This window comes from Mustela erminea, chromosome 12 (genome assembly GCF_009829155.1).
Source record: "Mustela erminea isolate mMusErm1 chromosome 12, mMusErm1.Pri, whole genome shotgun sequence".
In the NCBI taxonomy this organism is placed as follows: domain Eukaryota; kingdom Metazoa; phylum Chordata; class Mammalia; order Carnivora; family Mustelidae; genus Mustela; species Mustela erminea.
The window spans coordinates 47,622,955-47,646,356 of NC_045625.1; the positions used below are offsets into that span (position 1 = coordinate 47,622,955).

Below are 23,402 nucleotides of genomic sequence, written 5' to 3' on the forward strand. Positions count from 1 at the left end.
TCCCCTTCTCCTTCTCAGCCTTAAATGTCAAAGATCCTCTGAAGCTTTAGGGCATCTTTTCATACCACTCTCATGTCAGATGGAAGGAGTTTCAGCACCGTGCCTCGATTTCCAAATACGGAAGACACATTGCGATTTAATGTCTCCAGGACATGCATTGTTGGAGAGTCCAGACTCACCTCTGCATCTCCAGTGGGAAGTGTGCTGTCCCCTCTTCCTGACATTCCTCCTGCAGTCTCCTGGTCACAGATCCCTTTGGCCTCTAGCACTGTGGAGACGTAGCCTCAGACTATTCTAGAGTGATTGCTTTCCCCCTCCCTCTGCTCTTCACAGAGGGTGACTAGTGGAGATTCTAAAGGTACAACTCAAAAAACTGTGGGCTCCACCAACTAGGGAGGCCTGGACATTGTAGCTGTCCAGTGGAAGCACACAGAGCCTCGAGCCAGGCTTCCGTAATAGTTCAAGTTCCTAACAGTGCCTTCTCCTGGCTAGTGTGATTGAGAGCTCCTTTCTCTCCTGGTACCAGTGCTGAGACTGGCCCTGGGACCTCAGCTGTTAGTGGATCTGAGAAGAGTTGTTGTTTTCTGTCTTCTTGCATTTGGGAGTTGTTGGTTTGTCTTGTTGCTGCAGCTGTGACGGTAGGAACAACGTTCCAACAGGTTCTGTGTTGATCCAGAAACCAGAGGATCCTGCAATATGTGAACACGTGAACAAATTCAGCTAACTCTGTCCTGAGGACGGAGGCCCTTAGGGACAGTCCTGCCAAAGAGACCTTTTACCCAAAATGTTGAGTAACTTAACTCAACATATTGTATGGCTGAAGCAGAGAGAGGAGGATTTAGAAAGATGGAACTCATGGCTATGTGACTTAGTGTTGTAGGTCAAGAATATCATTTCCAGGTGCCTTTCCTGCTTTCTTCCTTTTATTCATTTCCCTTTCCTTATGTCCTCATTTGAAGAGGAAGATTTGGGTTGGCTGATTTTGACTCAGACTCCTTCCAAGGTAGTCACTCTGTTTCTTCTGTCTCAGATGGAGATGTATTTTCTGGTAGCACATCTTCAAGGCCAGGGCAGGGCCCTCAAATCCATGGGAGGCTCCCCCACTCCCATCGCAGGTACCACGCAGGTTTCCAGTGTTCTGGCTGCCCCAGCAGGGATGGGTTCAGGTGAGGAAGAGTGTGAAGCTCTGCAGCAGCATCTCGTGGAGGACAGACTTGGCATGGACCTCCTGGAACTGGCAGCCACCCACCCTGTCCCAGTGGAGGTGTCCCTGGTTCAGGAGAAGGGACTGATGCTCCTCCCATGTTCAGAAGCAGTGGGTTCCCCTGTGAAGCTTCCCGGGGCCAGGAGGCAGCTCACAGCCCAGAGCTGAGATGCTGCCACGGGGATCCAGGAGGAGCCCAGCCGAGGGGGTGGGCGCTGCACCTGTGGGCTTCTGATGGCCTGGGGCAACAGTGGACGGTGCCCTGTCCCCTCATTCATCTTCAGTTCTTTCTATTCATGAGTCTTCAATAGGACAGCGTGTTTTCATTTGAAGAATGTTCCGATACACTTTTCATACCTTTTCATTTTTGTTTGCTTTTCTTTAGATATGCTTTACATGGCTTAGAAGACATTAGAAGGCATCCCCCATTTCAATTATTTTTTTATTTTTTCATGGAAGTTTAATTAGCCCAAAGAACATAAATCTCTCAGATGTATACTCTATCTATAGTCACTAGCTTCTGTTCTGTTCCTCGCCTTTCCTCTGTCACCAGTATGGTTTCCTGGTGAGTAATTCAGTCAAAACAGCCGATCCCCTTGGTCACAACCCTTCTACTTCCTGGCTTCATGGACCCTTTCCTTACACCCTTTGCTATGACACAACTCCTTGAAGACTATCTCGGCTTTGAAATAGACTCTTATCCAATATTCACTCTAATACTACTGCCTGAGGGACACTCCACCTTTGTTTGCAGTGTGGCTCTTTTCTCCCTCAACCAGGGGAGGTTTGAGGCACCATTCTCATTCTACGCTCTTTTGCCAGGCAACCACTTCCCTTCCTGGGTTTTCTGTGAATGGAATGGCTTGTAATGGCTGGATCAAGGATCCATATTGTTTCTTTTGATTTGTTTATTTTGTTTTGTTTAAAGATTTTATTTATTTATATGACACGAGAGAGAGAGACAGTGAACACAATCAGGGACAGTGTGAGAGGGAGAAGCAGACTCCCAGCTGAACACGGAGCTTGAGGCAGGGCTTGATCCGGGACCCCGGCATCCTGACCTGAGCCTAAGGCAGACACTTAATCTACTGAGCCACTCGGGTGACCCTGAACGATCCATTTGCTAAAGAATATTTGCACTTGGGTGTCTACCGTGTGATATGGAATGTATCTGGTGCTTTTCATTTTATTTCCTGACATGTCTGCTTCCTTTTCTACTTACAAAATTCATGTTTTCCCTTCTTCTCACTCTTCCCTTTAACATAACTGATATTACTTCACTACAATTGTTGTCCCAAGGTTAGTTTTTGTACAAAATCCAAGATACAGACACAGCATTGGACTTGAGAAGTCTGCCTTTCCCGTGACGACAGCATGCAAAGTGACTTCCAGGAAGTCGATGCGATTACTTCTAATGTGAAAACAAAGTAAAGAGTGAGAGAGTGGTACAGTCCATTCTTTCATCAGGTTGTAATCAGACTAGTTTCCTGCTTCAATTAGAAACAAATGCAAGAAGTTTTCTATAGAAACATTTAATGATCAGAAAATAAAGAATTTAATACACGTAAAACATTATACAATTCTCTTAACCACAAAGGGAAGGTACAACTAATATAATACAATAAAAAATAACTAAAATCTTATAAATAGTGAAATAAATAAATAAATAGTTAAATAGGCAGATCCGCATGGTCATCTGAAAGTGACAGGTGTTTGTAACGTTGACTTGCTGTTGCCTAATACTCCTGAACACGTGACAAAGTGATTCAGTTCATGTCATGATGACAGCAGAAATGAGAGTCTTTGACACTACAGGACACATGGGAGTGTGATGGTATTCTTCAGAGAGAACCATTTCGATGTTGAAATGGGTGTCACTTCCCGCTCCTTAGACTCCTTTGCAAGGCTGTTGATGCATACAAGGGTTTCATGATCTCTGCTCGGACCATCTCCCAGGCACAAGGGCTGTATTGCTTCTCTTGCAGATAGAGGGAGATTCTCTGGAAGTAGTTCCTCAGGATGGAGTCCCCATTCATCAGGGGCAGCTCTCCCACCCCCACCTCCTGCAGGGAACAGGCTTCCAGGTGGCCCAGCTGCTCAGAAAGTCCCGAGCACAATTCCTCCAGGAGGGTCGTATTCCAAGGAGCAGGTGAGGACTCTGTGCAGAAGAAGTGGAAGGTCATTTTGGTTCGTCACATGGACGACAGAGAGGACGTAAGCCTTCTGCAGTGACTTGCCGTCAAACGCCTCCTGGGGGAAGCCAAAATCATTTGTGTAGTTGTCACAGGAGCTAGCAGACAGTCTCCTCATTTGTTGCAGGAGCATCAGGGCCCTCCAGTGCAGGTCGTGGTCCTGAGGCAGATCACATCCCAGAGAGCCTAGGGAGTGGCAGCTGAGCACCACCAGGGCCAGCAAGAAGGAGCAGGACAGGGCCATCGGGGATCCTACCGATGCTCTTGGCCTGGCTGGGGTGGGCACGTCTAAGGACCCTGTGGCTCTAGCTCCTCTGAACATCTTCTCTTGTGCGTGAGGCTTAAGTAGGGGACATAGGAGTTTTCAATTTCTGTACGTTTCCCTTACTTTCTACTTCTCTTTTTGATTTCCTTTCTACACTTTCTACTTGGGTTGGAGCATGAGTTTCTCAACCATGTATTATTTTCTTTAAGTATTATCTTTGCCTCCAGAATCTTTTTGGATTTTTTTCTTAATTGCAACTATGAAGAAAACTTAATAGCAGGGAGACACAGTATGTATCGTTATATATTGTATTTTTGTCTGTGCTTTAAGAAAAAAAAAGTGTAACGTTTTTCCAATTCAGGGTCCAGAATGACTAAAAATTTTAAGCTAATAGTTATATTTTAAAGCTATTGATGCTCATGTATACAAGTAAATTTGATGAGTGACTTATAATTTCTGTACATGTATACAGTGAAGTCTATGGAGTACATATGCAAATTAACAATTTCAAATTGGACATAATGAATTCGGTGTACCTGAACATTTACAATCAATCCAGATTGCTAAATGCAAGTGAAAACTGGAATGATTACTTAACATGTGTTTTTTAGTGCACTGAATTTGAATGTTGCCTCATATGACTCATATGACAAAATTATTATTTCAAGATCTTTATTTATTTATTTATTAAGATTTATTATTTATTTATTAAGATTTTTATTCTATTTATTTATTTATTTATTTGACAGAGAGAAAGATACAGAGAGAGTACAAGTAGACAGAGCAACGGGCAGACAGTGAGGGAGAAGCAGGCTCCCAACGAGCAGGGAGCCTGATGCAAGGCTCCATCCCAGCACCCTGGGATCATGACCTGAGCTGAAAGTGGCCGCCCAACTGACTGAGACCCCCAGGCACCAAGACAACTTCATCTTTAACTTCACCTGCTACTACGTACTCTGGAAGGTATTGTCAAAATGGGTTTTTCTGTTTAATACTAGATAATTACTGAGGTGTTGAATGAGTTTTGTAGAGCTAAATCATAAAATTTAATGTATTTGTGTTTTCATTTCCAAAGCCTGCATCACAACAGGCCTCAGATTTCAGCAATGGCCACAAGACACCACTGGCAGCTCACCAGTAAGAAAGATCACCTGTCCAGGTAAGACTCTGAGACCCAGGAAACGATGGAGAAAAACTCCTCCAAACCTAAAGGATTCCTGTTATTCCTAGGTTTGTCACACTGACCTTATAGTTTGTGTCCTCCAAGAATTCTGTGCCATTGCTTCTTATGTAATATCCAAGAAAACCAATGAAAGACAATATATACCAAGGTTTTGTTAGAGCGCTCCAAGGCATTGCAAGTGCCCCCAGCAGGAAGCCTGGTTCTTGTCTGGGAAGAGAAGGTGTCAAGGTTCTAATTCCAGATGACGGGATTTTTCCAGCAGCACCTCACTGACAAGGTAGTTATCATATCTACTAAGCTCTTTCATCTGCAGTGACTGAGTGTCCTCCACCTGGGCTCTCCTGGGCTCACTCCTGAGGACAGGCTCACCATGACCTGAGGACTCTAGATTCCCCTACTGTGCAGGGGCTGGTTTCCTTGTTAGCAAAAAACTTAATGGCCCTACATCCTTGCCCTTGCCCTTGCCCCTGGAGTGTTTGTGTCCGGGACCCTCTCAGTGCTCACCTCCTCCTCTCCTGACCAGGTATCAAAGGTGTCAACAGCACCCAGATGCTGAGGGTCCTCTTTAGTTTTCTCCAAGTAGAGGAAAGACCAATTATAAATCTTTCACCTTGAATAAGGGAATACGTTTATTGTGCCATCACAGCTCCTAATTTTATTTTTTTTTCATTGTTTTAAAGTAAGCTCCACCCACATGTTTTTTTAAAACTAAGAGCAACGTGGGGCTTGAACCCAAAGTCTGACATAGAGCCCTGAACTTAGAGTAAGATTCATATCCTCAACCAACTGAGCCACCCAGGATCTCCCATCGTTCAAATTTTCCTGAAACTAGGGAACACTTGTTACGTCCAAAATTTCTGAGCTGAGCACAGGGATTTCACTCACTGGGTCTCTCAGGAGAATCTTCCAGCACAGAAACTGAAGACTTTCACTAGCTCATTCAGACTGTGTGTGTCCAGTAGGCAGCTTCATCCTGGCCATCTGTCTGGTGCTCAGAATGCGGGGGAGGGGGAGGTCCAGGCTATGGTGTCAGGGACAAACCACCTTGTTGCCTTTCCTTATTCACGGTGTTGCATTTTCAACTTAAGTAACAACAACAAAGAGAATTTGATTTACTTAATATTCCCACATGCTTTACTGGACATACTCTCACTTGCTGGTCCTGATCATGTTCTATGTCATCACGAGGATCACACAGAGGGAAGGAAGAGGAGGGCCAAGGGGCTGCCCCAGGTTTCTCTTTCATTTTTAAAACATCAGTTTTTCTGTTTCTCATGTCACCTTTCCTCGAAAGCAAAACATGACAGCTGTGTGTGGGGGAGGGGGGAAGACACCTGTTCTGTCTGAGTGTGACAAAAGTGAAAGAGTGGCCTGTCCACTGAGAAAATGGCAGAATGTACGTCAGCAAAGTGATGCAGAAACACTGGGGATGAGCAGCTCTGGCAAACAGGAAGAATGAAGGCTGTACTGAGTTATTGCAAGTCAGGAAAGTGACTGCCTCAGCCAGAGGATCCCACAAGACCAACTCTTGGGTCCCCATGAGGCCCTCAGCTCTACAAGACGAGCCACCTCATTTTCCTTTCATTCAATCCACATGTACTTGGCTCTGAGGAGAGATGAGTCACATCAGCTCTGAAGTGATTGGTGACCTGGACTCAGCTGCTCACCCTCTCTGGAAGGAGACAGTATCCTTGCCCTGCTTGAGAGCTCTACCTACCTGATAAACCACTCAGACCTGGAAAAGGTTGCCTGAGAAATCCAATATGAAGACGAGGGGAACTGAAAGATCCTACATGATTCTGCTCTGCACCTGGATTAGAATAATGATGATATTTTAAATCACAACACTAAAGCTGCTTGCATTCTAGTCCTCCTAAGATCCTTGAAACCATTACCTCTGTCTTCTCAATAACCCCATTGGGATTCCGCTTAGTTCTGCAGCTGTTTGGAGAGAAACAGAAACCCAGTGTTAGAATTATTCAGATTGAACCAATATCGAAGGTAGAACACAAAGGAGTAGTGAGATAATGGCTGGTCTGGAAGCAGCTGTTAAAAGATGTGAAGAAAAGAAATGGACAGAGGGTTCAAGAAGCAGGGGAGGCCATGGCGTGAATTCAGTCAGGTGGAGAGGAAGAGAGATCAAGGATTCTAGATCGCACTGTAGATACCAAAGACTTGTTGACTGTGGTTGTGTATGGCAACAGGGGGTGTGGGTGGAGTCAAATGCATGAGTGACTGAAGTTTCTAAGACAAGTTGTCAGGATCCCTTTTAAATACTCATGAGAGTGGGGAGGAGTCAAGATGGCAGAGAAGTAACAGGCTGAGATGACATTAGGTAGCAGGAGATCAGCTAGATAGTCTATGAAATCATTCCGAACAGCTACACTCTAACAGAAGATTGAAGAGAAGAAGAACAAAAATTCTAGAAACAGAAAATCGACCACTTTCTGAAAGGTGGGACCTGTGGAGAAGTGAATCCAAAGTGATGGGAAGATAGACCGCGGGGGGATGGTCTGGCTCCCCGCAAGCAGTGGAGCAATGGAGCACAATATCAGAACTTTTAAAAGGCTGTTCCACTAAGGGACATCACTCCAAAGGGTAATCTGGGGTGAAGCCCATGTGGGAATAGCGTGGTCTCACGTCCTGCGGGGTCACAGAAGGGTCGAGGTTGTTTGAGTGTCACAGAGCTCCCAGGTATTAGAACGAGGAAGCCAGTAACAGAGACTGAGCTGAGGAATGAGCTCTCAACTCAGAGTTACCTTAAGCTGTGATATGTGGCATAGGCAGGACCCTGCTCTGTGAGCAGGGACTCCACAAGATCCTGGAAGACCCCCCTGAAGAACGCAGGGTTCTGCTGGGTTTGGAGACTCCGGGCAGGGCTGTGTGCCAGAGATGCTCGGTCGCAGGCTAGGGGGAGGGAGCTCAAAGTGAGGCTAGGCCAGGGAGATGGGAGTAATTGAGGACTTTTCTCCAAGGGTGCACTGAGGAGTGGGGTCCCGAGCTCTCGGCTCCTCTGGGCCAGAGATTGGGAGGCCATCATTTTCAAGCCATCCTCCAGAACTCTATGGAAAGCATTCAGGGAACAAAAGCTCCAAAGGGGAACCTCAGTGGATTACTTAGCCGAGCCCCTTGTAAGGGCGGTGCAATTCCGCCTTGGGCAAACACACTTGAGAATCACTACAACAGGCCCCTCCCCCAGAAGATCAGCAAGAAATTCAGCCAAGATCAAGTTCACGTACCAAGGAGAACAGCAGAATTCCAGAGGAGCAAGCAAAGCAAGGAATTCGTGGCTTTCTCCCCATGAGTCTTTAGTCTTGTAAAGTTAATTAAGTTTATTTAATTTTATTTTTTTCTTAAGCTAAAATTTTTGTAACCATTACTCTCTCCTCTTTTAACTTTTTAACTAGTTTATCTTAACAATACCTTCATTTTAAAAATCTTTTTGGAAACTTCATCATTATACTCCTATTTTATCCTTCGTTGTATCTATCCTTATTGTTTGTATACACTTAAGGTTTTATCTTTTAAAAAATGTTGGGGTAGAACTTCTTCTAATAGCTCAAAATAAACCCTAAATCTAGCACAGGTCTTTGTTCCAGTCTCTAGCCTGAGCAAATTCTTTCTACTTATCATATCAACTCCTTTTTTAGAAATTTTTTTTAAAAATTTTCATCTTTATAGTTCTATTCGATCACTTCATTGTGTTTACCCTTATTGTGTGTTTGTGTGTGTGTGTATTTTTTTCATTCTTTAAAATTTTGGGAGATAGTTTCTTTTAAGAGACTAAAATACTCCCGAATTAACTAGGTGACTCTATTCTAGTCACCAATCTAATATATATATATATATATATATATATATATATATATATATATATGTGTGTATATATATATATACTTATTTTTAATATTTTTTCTTTATTTAATTTTTTTCTCTGAACTTTTTTTACCCTATTTCTTCCCCCCATGATGTGGGTCTCTTCCTATTTGGTTAGAGCACATTTTCCTGAGGTCCTTGCCATCCTTTTAGTATTTTATTTGCCCCTTCCTATATTCTTATCTGGATAAAAGGAAAGGTGGAAAATTCACTGAAAAAAAAAATAACAAGAGGCAGTACCAAAGCCTAGGGACCTAATCAATACAGACATTGGTAATATGTCAGCTCTAGAGTTCAAAATAATGATTGTCAAGGTGCCAACTGGGCTCAAAAAAGGCATGGAAGATATTAGAGAAACCCTGTCTGGAGAAATAAAAGACCTTTCTGGAGAAATAAAAGAACTAAAATCTAACCAAGTTGAAATTTTAAAAGCTATTAATGAGGTACAATCAAAATAGAGGCTCCTACTGGTAGGATAAATGAGGCAGAAGAGAGAATTAGTGATATAGAACCAAATGACAGAGAAGAAAGAAGCTGAGCAAAAGAGAGACAAACAACGACTGGACCACGAGGGGAGAATTCGAGAGATAAGTGATACCATAAGACAAAACAACATTAGAATACTTGGGACTCCAGAAGGAGAAGAAAGAGAGAGGGGAGCAGAAGGCATATTGGAGAGAATTATTGTAGAGAATTTCCCTAATATGGCAAAGGGTACAAGCACCAAATCCAGGAGGCATGGAGAAGCCCCCTCAAAATCAATAAGAACAGGTCCACACCCCATCAGCTAATAGTAAAATTTACAAGTCTTAGTGACAAAGAGAAAATCCTGAAAGCAGCAAGGGACAGGAAGTCTGTAACATACAATGGTAAAAATATTAGATTGGCAACAGACTTATCCACAGAGACCTGGCAGGCCAGAAAGAACTGGTGTGATATATTCAGAGCACTCAATGAGAATAACGTGCAGCCAAGAATACTATATCCATGTAGGCTATCATTGAAAATAGAAGGAGAGATAAAAAGCTTCCAGGACAAACAAAAACGAATACAATTTGTAAACATCAAAACAACTCTACAAGAAATAGTGAAAGGGGTCCTCGAAACAAAGAGTCAGCCCAAAAGTAGTAGACTAGAAAGGAACAGAGACAATATACACTAAGAATCCCTCTACAGGCAATACAGTGGCACTAAATTCATATCTCTCAATAGTTACCCTGAATGTAAATGGGCAAAATGCCCCAAGCAAAATACACAGGGCATCAGAAAGGATAAAAAAACAAAACCCATCAATATGCTGTCAACAAGAAACTCATTTGAGACCCAAGGACACCTCTAGATTTAAAGTGAGGGGGTGGAAAATAATTTACCATGCTAATGGACATCAAAAGAAAGCTGGGGTGGCAATCCTTATATCAGATCAATTTCAAGCCAAAGACTATAATCAGAGATAAGGAAGAACACTATATCATACTCAAAGTGTCTGTCCAAGAAGAAGATTTAACGAGTGTTAAGTATCTATGCCCCTAACATGGGAGCAGCCAATTATATAAATCAATTGATAACAAAATCAAACAAACACATCGACAAAAGTACAATAATAGTAAGGGACTCAACACTCCCGTCACTGAAATGGACAGATCATCCAAGCAAAAGATCAACAAGGAAATAAAGGCCTTGAGTGACACACTGGACAAGAGAGACATAACAGATAGATTCAGAACACTCCATTGCAAAGCAACAGAATGCACGTTCTTCTCCAATGCACCTGAAACGTTCTCCAGAATAGATCACATCCTGGGTTGTAAATCAGGTCTCAACCGGTATCAAAGGATTGGGGTCATTCCCTGCACACATTCAAACCACAATGCTCTGAAGCTAGAACTCCATCACAAGATGTAATTTGGAAAGAACCCAAATACTTGGAGACTAAAGAGCATCCTTCTAGAGAATGAATGGGTCAACCAGAAATTAAAGAAGAATTGAAAAAATTTATGGAAACAAATGATAATAAAAACACAACAGTTCAAAATCTGTGCGACAGAGCAAAGGCAATCCTGAGAGGAAAATATATAGCGATACAAGCCTTTCTCAAGAAACAAGAAAGGTCTCACATACACGACCTAACCCTACACGTAAAGGAGCTGGAGAAAGAACGACAAGAAAAACCTAAACCCAGCAGGAGAAGAGGAGTAATAAATATCAGAGCAGAAATCAATGAAATAGAAACCAAAAAATCAATAGAACAAACCAATGAAACTAGGAGCTGGTTCTTTGAAAGAATGAATAAGATTGATAACCCCCTGGCCACACTTATAAAAAGAAAACAAAAAGGACCCAAATAAATAAAATCATGAATTAAAAAGGAGAGATCACAACCAACACAAAAGAAATACAAACAATTATAAGAACATATTATGAGCAAATATATGCCAGTAAATTTGACAATCAGGAAGAAATGGATGCATTTCTAGAGACATATAAACTACCACAACTGACCCAAGAAGAAAGAGAAAACCTAAACAGACCCATAACCAGTAAGGAGATTGAAACAGTCATCAAAAACTCTCCAAAGAAACAAGAGCCCAGGACCAGATGGCTTCCCAGAGGAATTCTACCAAACAGTTAAAGAAGAATTAATTCCTATTCTCATGAAATTGTTCCAAAAAATAGAAATGGAGGGAAAACTTCCAAACTCATTTTATGGGGCCAGCATTACCTTGATCACAAAACCAGACAAGGATCCTATCAGAAAAGAGAATTATAGACCAATATCATTGATGAACGCAGATGCAAAAATTCTCACCAAAATACTATCCAAAAGGATCCAACAGTGCATTAAAAGGATGATTCACCACGACCAAGTGGGATTTATTCCAGGGCTTCAGGGCTGGTTCAATATCTGCAAATCAATCAATGTGATACAATACATTACTAAAAGAAAGAACAAGAACCATATGAGACTCTCAATAGATGCTGAAAAAGCATTGGACGAAGTACAGCACCCTTTCCTGTTCAAAACTCTTCAAACTGTAGGGACAGAGGTTACATACCTAAATATCATCAAAGTCCACCATGAAAAATCCACTGCAAACATTCTCAGTGGAGAAAAACTGAGAGTTTTTCCACTAAGGTCAGAGAACATGGCAGGGATGTCTATTACCACTACTGCTATTGAACATAGTAGTAGAAGCCCTAGCCTCAGCAATCAGGCAACAAAAAGAAATTAAAGGCATCCAAATAGCAAAGATGAAGTCAAAACATCACTCTTTGCAGATGATAGGATACTATATGTGGAAAACCCAACAGACACCAGTCCAAATCTGCTAGAAATTGTATAGGAATGCAGTAATGTTGTATTTCTTCACACCAAAACAAGACAGAAGAAAGAGAAATCAAGGAATCAATTCCATTTACAACTGCACCCAAATCCATAAGATACCTAGGAAGAAACCTAACCAGAGCGGCAAAGAATTCATACTCAGAAAAGTATAAAGTACTCATGAAAGAAATTGAGGAAAACACAAAGAAATGGAAAAATGTTCCAAGCTCATGGATTGGATGAACAAATATTGTGGAAATGTCTATGCTACCTAAAGCAATCTACACATATGATGCAATCCCTGTCAAAAGCCCATCCATTTTTTCAAAGAAATGAAACAAAGAATCCTACAATTTATATGGAACCAGAAGAGACCTCGAATAGCCAGAGGAATACTGAACAAGAAAGCCAAAATCGGTGGCATCACAATTCCAGAACTCAAACTCTATTGCAAAGCTGTCATCATCAAGACAGTATGGTACTGGCCCAAAAACAGACACACAGATCCGTGGAACAGAATAGAGAGCCGAGAAACAGACCCTCGATTTTATGGTCAACTAATCTTCGACAAAGCAGGAAAGAATGTCGAATGAAAAAAAGACAGCCTCTTCCACAAATGGTGTTGGGAAAATTGGACAGCCACAAGCAAAGAAATGAAGCTGGACCATTTCCTTACACCACACATGAAAATAGATTAAAATGGATGAAGGACCTCAATGTGAGAAAGGAATCCATCAAAATCCTTGAGGAGAACACAGGCAGCAACCTCTTTGACCTTAGCCGCAGCACCTACTTCCTAGGAACATCACCAAAGGAAAGGGAAGCAAGGGCAAAAAAATGAACTGTTGGGACATCATCAAGATCAAAAGCTTCAGCACAGCAAAGGAAACAGCCAACAAATCCAAAAGACAACTGACAGGATGGGAAAAGATATTTGCAAACTACATATCAGATAAAGGGCTAGTATCCAAAATCTATAAAGAGCTTAGCAAACCCAACACCCAAAGAACAGGTAATCGAATCAAGAAATGGGCAAAGGACATGATCAGGCAATTCCACAAAGAAGACTTCCAGATGGCCAACAGACACATGAAAAAGTGCTCCACATCACTCGGCGTCAGGGAAATACAAATCAAAACCACAATGACATACCAGCTCACACCAGTCAGAATGGCTAAAATTAACAAGTCAGGAAATGACAGATGCGGGGTAGGATGGGGAGAAAGGGGAACCTGCCTACACTGTTGGTGGGAATGCAAGCTGGTGCAACCACCCTGAAAAACAGCATGGAGGTTCCACAAAAAGTTGAAAATAGAGCTGCCGTACACGCCAGCAATTGGACTCCTGGGTATTTACCCTAAAGATAAAATATAGTGATCCGAAGGGGCACGTGCACCCAAATGTTTACAGTAGCAGTGTCCACAAGAGCCAAACTACGGAAAGAACCTAGATGTTATCAACAGATGAATGAATAAAGCAGATGTGGTGTATATATATAAAATAGAATACTATGCAGTCATCAAAAGAAATGAAATCTTGCCATTTGCAATGATGGGATGGAATTAGAGAGATTATGCCCATTGAATGAATTCAATGAGAGAAAGACAATTATCATATAATCTCCCTGATTTGAGGAAGTTGAGAAGCAACATGGGCAGTTTGGGAGTAGGAAAAGAATAAATGAAACAAGATGGGATAGGGAGGGAGACAAACCATTAAAAGACTCTTAATCTCACAAAAGAAACTGAGGGTAGCCGGGGGAAAGGGGGTTAGGGAGACGGAGGTGAGGTTATGGACACTGGGGAGGGTATGTGCTACAGTGAGAGCTGTGAGGTGTGTAAATACAGACCTGTACCCTTGGGGCTAGAATACATTATGTTAATGAAAAAAATAAAAATTAAAAAATTAAATGAGTACTCATGAGACATTAGATTTTTCTGCCAATGAGATAGATGTTTGCAGCTGGCACTAGACTGACCCTTCTCCTTCGAACACGTTGCAGGCTGTTGTCCTGTCAGGGTGACCCACGGTGGGGACACTACCATGGGCCACATCTGCCTAGAAGAATTCTGTGCTCCCAGTGTCCACTTGAACCTTCTCAGTCTCGGGAAGAACACAGAGATACAGTTGACTCAATGCTGCCCTACTGTCCAACTGTTCCACCTCCTGAGGATAAGTGACTAATCCAGTGGACACTTTTCCATTTCTGTTCTCCTTCCAGGTTCCCACACTGCTGCTGACTTTCAACACTTTCATGTTTCCAGACGTCAGTGTGGTTTTCTGAGCAAAGGAATGTCCTACTCCTGGTGTAACAAGAACTTAGGGAGTGCTCCAACACAGGCACAGTTGAGCTCCGGGATTCTTTGCGCAGGAGCCCTGGAATTAGTGTGTTTCTGTGTGGGAACGGATTTCTGGGGGCCTTGAGCTCCACAGCACAGCAATCAGCTGACAGGAGGGTGGAGGGAGGGCAAGTGCACACTCTGGCTTCTGACGCTGCCAGACCTTGGCTGCTTGTGGCCAGTAGTGCAGGGTGAGTCTCCCAGCCTGTCCCTGGACACCCAACCCTGAGCCCTGCCTCCTCTATGTCCCCTGGCAGGCTAAATAGCAATGCCTGGGAATGGAAAGTTGGCAGGGGTCGGGGCGCCTGGCTGGCTCAGTCCTTCAAGCATCTACCTTGAGCTCAGGTCATCATCTCATGGTCCTAGGATAGCGTCCTACATTAGGCTACCTGCTCAGTGGGGAGTGTGCTGCTCCATCTGACCTTCCCTGCTCTCATGCTTTGCCTCTCTGTCTCTCTCAAATAAAGAAATAAAATCTTTTAAAAAATGTTGGCAGGGGTACTCACTCCCCTTGCCCCTGCATTTGGCCTTTGCTGCTTGGTTCTCCAACACTTTCCAGTATTTAATAATCAAGAACATTGGGATTAAAACTGACTATGGCTATAGGGATTATCAGGACAAGTCTTATGCTTTGTCATAGACAGTGTAAGGAAACGGGTTTATGACAGCATTAGAATCTCTGGATGTCCACAAGTAGGCTTTATGTAGCTGGAAGGGACATTCTCAGAAAAGGTCCCATTTTGGTCACCACCCTTGTAGCACTTGGCCACCAGGAGGCGGTCTTCCCGGAGAGGAGCTTCACTAGGCCACCCTTCAACCTGATCCTGCTTTCTGTTTCCTTTCAGCCCCAGCTGCTGTTCCATCATATTGGATGGAAATCCGAGCAAAGCCTCTCAAGCAGGTGCTTCTGCAAAACCTAGAGATTTCAATGCATTTTTTGTTGTCTACTTGCTTTCTTCTGCTGCTCCTTTAAAAAGCTTTAAGCTTAGATGACAGCAGAATAGAAAGCTCTTGTGTGAACAGGCTGAGAGGTCAAGAGAATGAATGCCAAGGGGGCTGTGGGGACTTCTGCCTTGTTGAGGAAGGAACCTGTTAGGACAGGGGAATGTGTTCTGAAATGAGGGTTGGGGGAGGGTAGAGGGCAGTGTGGGTGCCAGAAGGTTAAGGAAATAGCATGTTCTTCTGCACTTCCAACTAGATATTTATTCTCAACTTTCAGATGTTCGTAGAAGCCACCGTCTCATCACTGGTGATAAATAAAAACGTTTCTTGCCAATGGGGGATGAATGGATCAGCCTTTCCTAGAAGTCACAACAGAATTCCAGTTTGGGAGGCGGCTTCCTTTGCAAGTCAGGTACTGAAGTGTAGGACTGCTGTTCCCACGAATTTTGGAGGAGGAGACAAACAATATTCCCATAAATAGCTGCCAGAATTGAGATAAGACGATTGCTACCATATTTATGCCAATCCCTACAGAACATGCACTGCTAGGTTCGTTTCAATGCATGAGTTCAATGAATATTCACGCTCTTCTGTCCTAATTGTTAAACCTGTTTGTACTTCTGAATTACACACAGCTCACTATTGCTCCATGGATTTCCATGATTCATGTATTTTCAGCTCATTCGACCAGTGATTTCTCATTGCTGTAAATATGAGGAGAGAGAATACCTGACCCAGCTTCCCACCCTCATTTTTGAAGAAAATCTGTCAGTCTTTATGTGCAAGAGAATCTCGTGATGTGGCTATCCACCAAACATTGTGGTATTCCGAACATGAGGAAATACTAGCAGTGAGCAACAGAGAAGAATTCTTACATCAAACTCTCTAGAAAAAGCAATGGGATATTATGCCACTTTAGTAAACAGGGTCACAAGGAGGGGTTAAGGAACCTAATTAATGATGCCAAATAATTCCAGGAAACATGATCTTATCCGTGGTAATAGATAATTTGATGAAGGATTGAATGAGTTATCCATTCCTGCCAAGTGAATTCTTAAAGCCGAGCAGCTCGCTGATGTGCAAGGAAGTAAGAACCAAGACACGATAAACCACTGTCAGTAGTTCATTCATGATGAAAAAGAAATACAACACTAACCATATTAACATGATGTGCAGAACATCGAATCCATGAAAAAACTCAGGGAAATAGAAATGACATAAAAGTGCAAACTATGCGCAGAATAACCAACCCCATTATTCCCAGATCCCATGCAATATTCTTCTCTGAGACAGATGCACTGTCTTCTCTTATTCATGCTCCCACTTGCTCCAGGGTCGTTTCTGCTTATGCATTCCACCAAACTGACTCTCAGGAAGGTCAGCAAAGGCTTCTGTGTTTCTGACATCACAGGCAGTTTCAATCCACATCTTCCAGGAATCTGCTGATGGTCTTTGAAACACATTTACTTCCATAAAAACACTCACCAGCATCCTCCCTTACCATGTGCTATGGCCAAGAGTCCACCGTCTCCTTTGTGGCTCTTCTCTCCTGTCCCTTCAATGGTTGAAGAGCCTCAGAATCAAGTTTATGTCTGTTTCTCACATGACACGGTCTCCCTGCGTGACCACCTCTGTTTCTGGCTTTGCCTGCTAGATGTGGACCTCAGCCAAGGTGTTTCTTGTCAACTGCCAGCTCACCTGCCCCCGACACCGGACATACGTGTCTCCATGTCTGCCAGTGACCTGTCGAGGGGTCCACAGCTTTTCTGTGTGCACTTCCTGTGTGCTTATACTTCTCTGCTCATCATCGTCAAAACATTAAATTGGAGGTTTTTAGATCCCATCCCTATAGCAACCATATATATATGTCCCTACAATCAAAGGTGAAGACATCAGGATCTGTATTTTTTATGTCCTATACCCTAAGGTCAACGTGCAAGTTGTCTTAGAGAAAGTGAGTTGTTTCCAGTGTTAATGCAGTGTGACGGTAAATGCATTCTGCTGTCCAGTTTCCAATGGAGTTACACAATCATACCTGGTGTGCCTCCTTGAAAACCCTTTTGTCCTTAAAGTTCCATAAAGAAAGAAAATGATAAACTGATTACATATTAAAAATATATTTTATTATATTCTACTATGTAAAGGTGTACATCATATTATATGAAAAAACTGAATCTTATGGATATTTACATAAATAAATATTTAAATAGATAAATAGGCATATGCAAGGTCATCTGTAAGCAACTACTGCTTGTAGAGTTGACATGCCCTGAAAACACTTGGCAAATTGACTGTGTTCATGTCTTCGCAACCACAGAAATGAGAGTCTCTGAGATGGAGGACTCCAGAATATGTGATGTTATTAGTCAGAGGGAATCATTTCCATGTTGAAACGGGTCTCACTTGCCGCTCCTTAGTCTCTTTCGCAAGGCTGTTGATGCATACAAGGGTTTCATGATCTCTGCTCGGACCATCTCCCAGGCACAAGGGCTGTATTGCTTCTCTTGCAGATAGAGGGAGATTCTCTGGAAGTAGTTCCTCAGGATGGAGTCCCCATTCACCAGGGGCAGCTCTCCCACCCCCGCCTCCTGCAGGGGACAGGCTTCCAGGTGGCCCTGCTGCTCAGAAATTCCCGAGCACAATTCCTCCAGGAGGGTCGTGTTCCAGGGAGCAGGTGAGGCCTCTGTGCAGAAGAGGTGGAAGGTCTTCTGGTTCGTCACATGGATGACAGAGAGGGCTTGAGCCTTCTGCAGCTGCTTGCTGTCGAACACCTCCTGGGGGAAGCCAAAGTCATTTGTGTAGTTGTCACAGGAGCTAGCAGACAGTCTCCTCATTTGTTGCAGAAGCATCAAGGCCCTCCAGTGCAGCAGGCCATGGTCCTGAGGCAGGTCACATCCCAGAGAGCCGAGGGAGTGGCAGCTGAGCACCACCAGGGCCACCAAGAAGGAGCAGGGCAGGGCCATCGGGGATCCTGCAGGTGCTGTTGGCCTGGCTGGGGTGGGCACGTCTGGGACCTGTGGCTCTAGGTTCTCTGAACATCTTCTCTTGTGCGTGTAGCTTAAGTAGGGGACATACGCATTTTCGATTTCTGAACGTTTCCCTTTCTTTCTGCTTCTCTTTTTGATTTCCTTTCTGCACTTTCTCCTTGGGTTTGAGCACGGTTTCCCAACTCCGTATACACATTTTTCATGATTGCCCTTGCCTCCAGAGTCTCCTTTGATGTTTTTAATTGAACTTACAGGAAAGTTAATAGCATGGATACAGTATGTATACAGTTACGTTTTGTACTTATATCTGAGCTTGTACATACAAAAGAAAGTGTGAAGTTTACTCTTTTTATTCTTACCTATGCAGGGTTAAGAATGACTAACAATTTGAAGCTAAAAGTCAAATTTTAAAGCCATTGATGTGTAACGGGTAACTAAATTTGATGAGACCCGCAATTTAAATTCACTTACATAATCTGTCATATATATAATGCACATATGCAAATGAACAATTTCTACAAACATGTAATAATGAATTCAATGTATTTGAATATTTAAAATCATTCCAGTTGTTAACAGCAATTGATACGTAAAATTATTTAGTAGGCAATTGTGTTTAGTGTACTGATTTGTAATGTTGACCTACGTAGGAAAATAATCTTTGACCCCATCTGTGACTAGATAGTCATCAAGTTATTGTTAAAATATTTTTTCCTATTTAGCACTAGATATAATTACTGATGTATTCACTATGGTTTATAGAATTAAATCATAATCGTAACCTATTTATGTTTCAGTCTAAAACATGCACCACATGAAGCTCAGAAGACAGCCAATGGCAGCTCAAGAGTAAGCAAAGACCACCCATCCAAGCATGCCCTTGAGATTCAGGAGAGGTGGAGAGAAAGTCCTCCAATCACAGCAACGTGTCATCCCTATCTCTGCTGCACTCTCTGCAGACATTTCATGTTCCTTCCACAAATTCCTTGTCCATGCTTCTTGTGTGATACCCAAGAAAACCCAGTGACAGAATAAAAATACTAAGGAAGAAGGTTTTGTTAGACTGCTCCAAGATTGAGCTTGGAGAGCCACAGACCATTGTGATATTGAAGACTGGTTCACAGCCCTAAGAACTACCTGTTACACCCTTGGAAGCATTGTAAGAACTCTTCCGTCTGGTGGGGGAATGTTGATTTAAGGGAACACTATGCAAATACAGAACCAGGGAACCTGTGAAAAGTGTTGATATCTTATACTCAGTTTTGCTGTGAAACTCACTGCTCATTTAAAAAGTATGTTTTTCCAGGGACACCTGGGTGGCTCAGTTGGTTAAGCTTATAACTCTCTTGGTTTGGGCTCAGGTCATGATCTCCCAGGTCGTGGGCTCAAGCCCACCTAGAGCTCCACACTCAGCAGGGAGCCTGCTTGAGGATTCTCTCTGTCTGCCACTCTCCCCAAGAATATGCCCTTCTCGATCTCTCCAAAATAAATACATCTTTTTTTTAAATGTATGTTTTCCAAAAATATATAAAAGCTTATTGCATTAACAGGGTTAGTTCTTTCCAGGTAAGATTGGGTTTTTATTCCCCCCATTCTGGAGAAAAATCTGCCAGGGACAGCCTTAGGCAGAGAACACAAGCCAGGTCTCCAGACTTGGTCACAGTCTTAGTCCACCTGGACAGGAGGTGGCACTCTTCCTCAGTAAGTAATTTGACAGGCCACAGATAAAATGATCCTGCTTTCTATTTCGATTTAAGTATAGCAACTGTTGCATCATTGTAACAGGGAAATTCCCTCATAACCAGAAATAGTCACCAGGAGGAAAAGAAGAGAACAAGGCCTCTTCTAGGAGTGTTTCCGAAAGGTCTAGAACTTTCACACAAAGTTGATTTCAGTTTCCGCTTTTGTACTTGGAAGTAAAAGTATCAGACAGATACCCGAAGAGAATTAATTCTTTTCTATTCTATACTTTATTTCCTTGTGACCACTTCCAATCCTGGGCTTTAATTTGATGGAACTGCTTATAAATGGCGGACTCAAATATCTGTTTGCACTCAGATGTCTGCCAGTCAACTGTAGGAGTTATCTACTGCTTTGTTTTTATTTCTGTACATTCTGCTTCCAGAGTCCGCTGAGAGATTTCCATTTTTGCCTTTTCTGATTACACCATTTAACATAACTAAAATTAAATATATGGGATTATTGCTTGGAGGATTTTTTAAAGAACTTATTATTTATTTGAGAGAGGGAGCACAAGCAGGGGGAACAACAGGCAAAGGGAGACGTGGGCTCCTTGCCAAGCAAGGGGTTGGATGGAGGACTCAATCCCAGCACTCTGGGATCATGATCCACATCAAAGGCAGAGCCTTAACCAGCTGAGCCACCAAGGAGTTTGGTTTTTCTACAAAACTCAACAATCAGACCAAGGATTGGACTTGTTCTATTCCCCTCTATCCTGACCACAACATGTACACTGGGTTGGAGAAAGTCTATTTTTACTTAAAATGTGAACAATGTAATAATGAGTAAGTGAGTTGTATAATTCATTTTTCATCAGATGATAATCAGAATTGATACCTCTTACTAAGAAACAGATACAATAGTTGTTCTACAGAAAATTGGATGAAAAACTAAAAAAAAAAAAGGGAATAGGGTTTTTTTTCCTGCTAATCACAAAGTGTTTTAGAGGGCTCAGCAAACTTTCTCTTATCACTTTCTCCTGTACTTGTGGATTGTGAAAGGAGGAAAAAGCCTCTCCATTTCCGCTCTGACAACCTCCCCGGCACAGCAGCTGTGTTTCTTCTCCTTCAGATAGAGATGGATGCTTTGGAAATCCTTCCGGACCACAATCCCCGGACACAGACAGACAGGGTTGTCTTCTTCCCTGGGCTTCCGGTGTCCCAGGCAGCGATGAAGGCTGGAGAGGAGGTCATGGAGGGCGGCGTGGCTCTAGGCAGCCTGGCTGTGGTCTGCGCTGAAGAGGTTGAAGACCTGTGGGAGCATCTGCTGGTGGAAACAGGTGCTTTGTGTCTTCTGGATTTGGGTGATGGTCCGTCTTTCCCAAGGAACTCTGCGGCAAGTGCTGTCCTTCAGGCAGGTGTGAGAGGGGACACTTTTCAGCTGTCTCATAGTATGAGGATGTCGTGCACTCTAGGCTATGGGCTATGGATGCCCAGCGAGGGAGCAGGCAGGGGTGCAGCAGAGCTGGGCTCCTGCCACTAGCCGAGAGAGGTTGGCCATGAAAGAGTTCGGTGATTCTCCAGGAAGCTCGTGGGTGTCATTTTCCTCAGCTGTTAGTGACCCAAGGCTGACTTGGCTGGCAGGCACCACTTCCCTGCGGCTTTCATAGTCCACACAAACCCAGCCTTTCCACCACCATCCTCACTGAGCAGCGTCTGTGGGGCACTTTCACTGGGGACATTTTCAGGAAGGGGTGCATCCTGCACCTTGCAGTTGCTGGGCACGATCCTGAGACTTGCTTTCACGCAGAAACTGCAGCCAGACCATTGTCAGCAAGAATCAGTTTCCTGAAGGGACTTGAGACTTGGAGCGAAAGTGTGTTCAGTGGCCTTTCCAGCTTTGAGGTCGTGTGTGCGCCTGATGCCATGGGCTCAACCGGCTCAGTGTAGGGAGGAGGGCACACAATGGAAAGCTGGGAGGAAGGGAAGATGGAACAATGGGGGTGCAGGGTGATGGAATAAAGGGATGATGAGGGGATAGCAGATGTGGAGATGGGGCAGTGGGGCTTAGGGAAGATAGGATGATGGGACGATGGGACATTGGGGTGACAAGGTGATAGCGCCAGGGATGATGAGGAGACTTGAGGATGGGGCATCTGGAAGATGGGTAGATGGGGTGACAGGTCGAGGGGGTGAATGGACTAAGATAATGGGGATTTGGGACAATGGGGTGTTTTGGGGACCGGGTAACCAGATGTTGAGACAATGGGAGCAATGACATGATGGGGTGGTGGGATGATGGGGTAATGTAGTGACAACATAACGGAGGATGGGGCTACAGGGAGAAAGCACATGGGGACAGGGCCATGGGGCAATGAGAGATGAGGTGATGATGGTCGACAGCATGATGTGGTAACAGGGCAATGAGAGACCAGTTAGCAGGACTCAGCCTGGACTAAAGTGAAGACAGTGGACAGAGCCAGCCACCATCCAGTCTCCTGTGTGTCATCGCTAGAAGTCATGCATCCACATGGCCCTCCCTTGAATTCAAGGCCAATTTGCTGGTGGAATAGCGGGGCAGCCAGTGCATCAAGATTGCAGACTTCAAAGAAGGAACCTGGAGACTGACAGCATCCCAGTCAACTTTGTCCACGTGACATATTTGACAGCACATATTAAATGAAAGTATTGAACATAAAATATCAAAATTTCTCATTTTAAAAATATTCAAGCTTGGGGCACCTGTGTGGCTCAGTGGGTTAAAACCTCTGCCTTCAGCTCAGGTCATGATCCCAGGGTCCTGGGATCAAGCCCATGTCAGGGTCTCTGCTCAGCAGGAAGCCTGCTTCCCTTCCTCTCTCTGCCTGCCTCTCTGTCTACTTGTAATCTCTGTCAAATAAATAAATAAAATCTTTAAAAAATATACTCAAGCTCATGATATTGAGACAATTTCTTCAATGAGGTTGAAGCTTTCTTTTATTTACATCAAAACAATGGACTATAAATTGACTTTTCTACCATTGATGGAAACAAACTCAACAATCTGTAGAAGATTACCTCTTTCCTTTTCACTTGAAAGATCTGTATGTTTGACAATTTCTTGGGTCTCCATGACTATCTTGATTATGTTCTTTTAACTTTTGGGAATTGAAATATCTTTCCTATGACCTCATCTTGACAATATTGTTAGCAAGAAAAGTGTTGTGCACAAGCATCAAGGACATTTAGTAGGTCAGATCGTCTGCACCTGTCCTGCAAACACCACATCTGTCCCCCAATGTGTCATTGTTCCTGTGTGTCCTTTCCACTGAACCAGCCACTCTGCCACAAACTCTCTTATGCTTAACCTTTAAATGTTGAGGTTCTGAATAACCAGATTTAGGTCCTCTTCTCATTGTCCCCTCTACATAGAA

The 23,402-nt window shown here is 43.3% G+C and overlaps 1 protein-coding gene, 1 long non-coding RNA gene and 1 pseudogene across 3 annotated transcripts in view; 1 reads left to right on the forward strand and 2 right to left on the reverse strand.

Annotated features, from left to right (window-relative positions):
- Positions 1 to 3,041: 3,041 nt before the first annotated feature.
- On the reverse strand, positions 3,042 to 3,640 carry LOC116570228 (annotated as a pseudogene).
- Positions 3,641 to 4,549: 909 nt separating this feature from the next.
- Positions 4,550 to 23,402, forward strand: part of LOC116570240 — a 52,234-nt gene continuing 33,381 nt past the window's right edge. For both annotated transcript variants that reach the window (XR_004277341.1, XR_004277342.1), the window contains exons 1-2: positions 4,550 to 4,624; positions 4,737 to 4,820. This is a non-coding gene — a long non-coding RNA (uncharacterized LOC116570240). The remainder of the gene's footprint in view (positions 4,625 to 4,736; positions 4,821 to 23,402) is intronic.
- The window catches only part of LOC116570229 (interferon alpha-1/2-like), an 82,186-nt gene continuing 76,483 nt past the window's right edge, over positions 17,700 to 23,402 (reverse strand). The window contains exon 2 of the mRNA XM_032306999.1: positions 17,700 to 18,558. Within this exon, the coding sequence (XP_032162890.1) occupies positions 17,723 to 18,286 (564 nt within the window). The 5' untranslated portion in view covers positions 18,287 to 18,558 and the 3' untranslated portion in view covers positions 17,700 to 17,722. The remainder of the gene's footprint in view (positions 18,559 to 23,402) is intronic.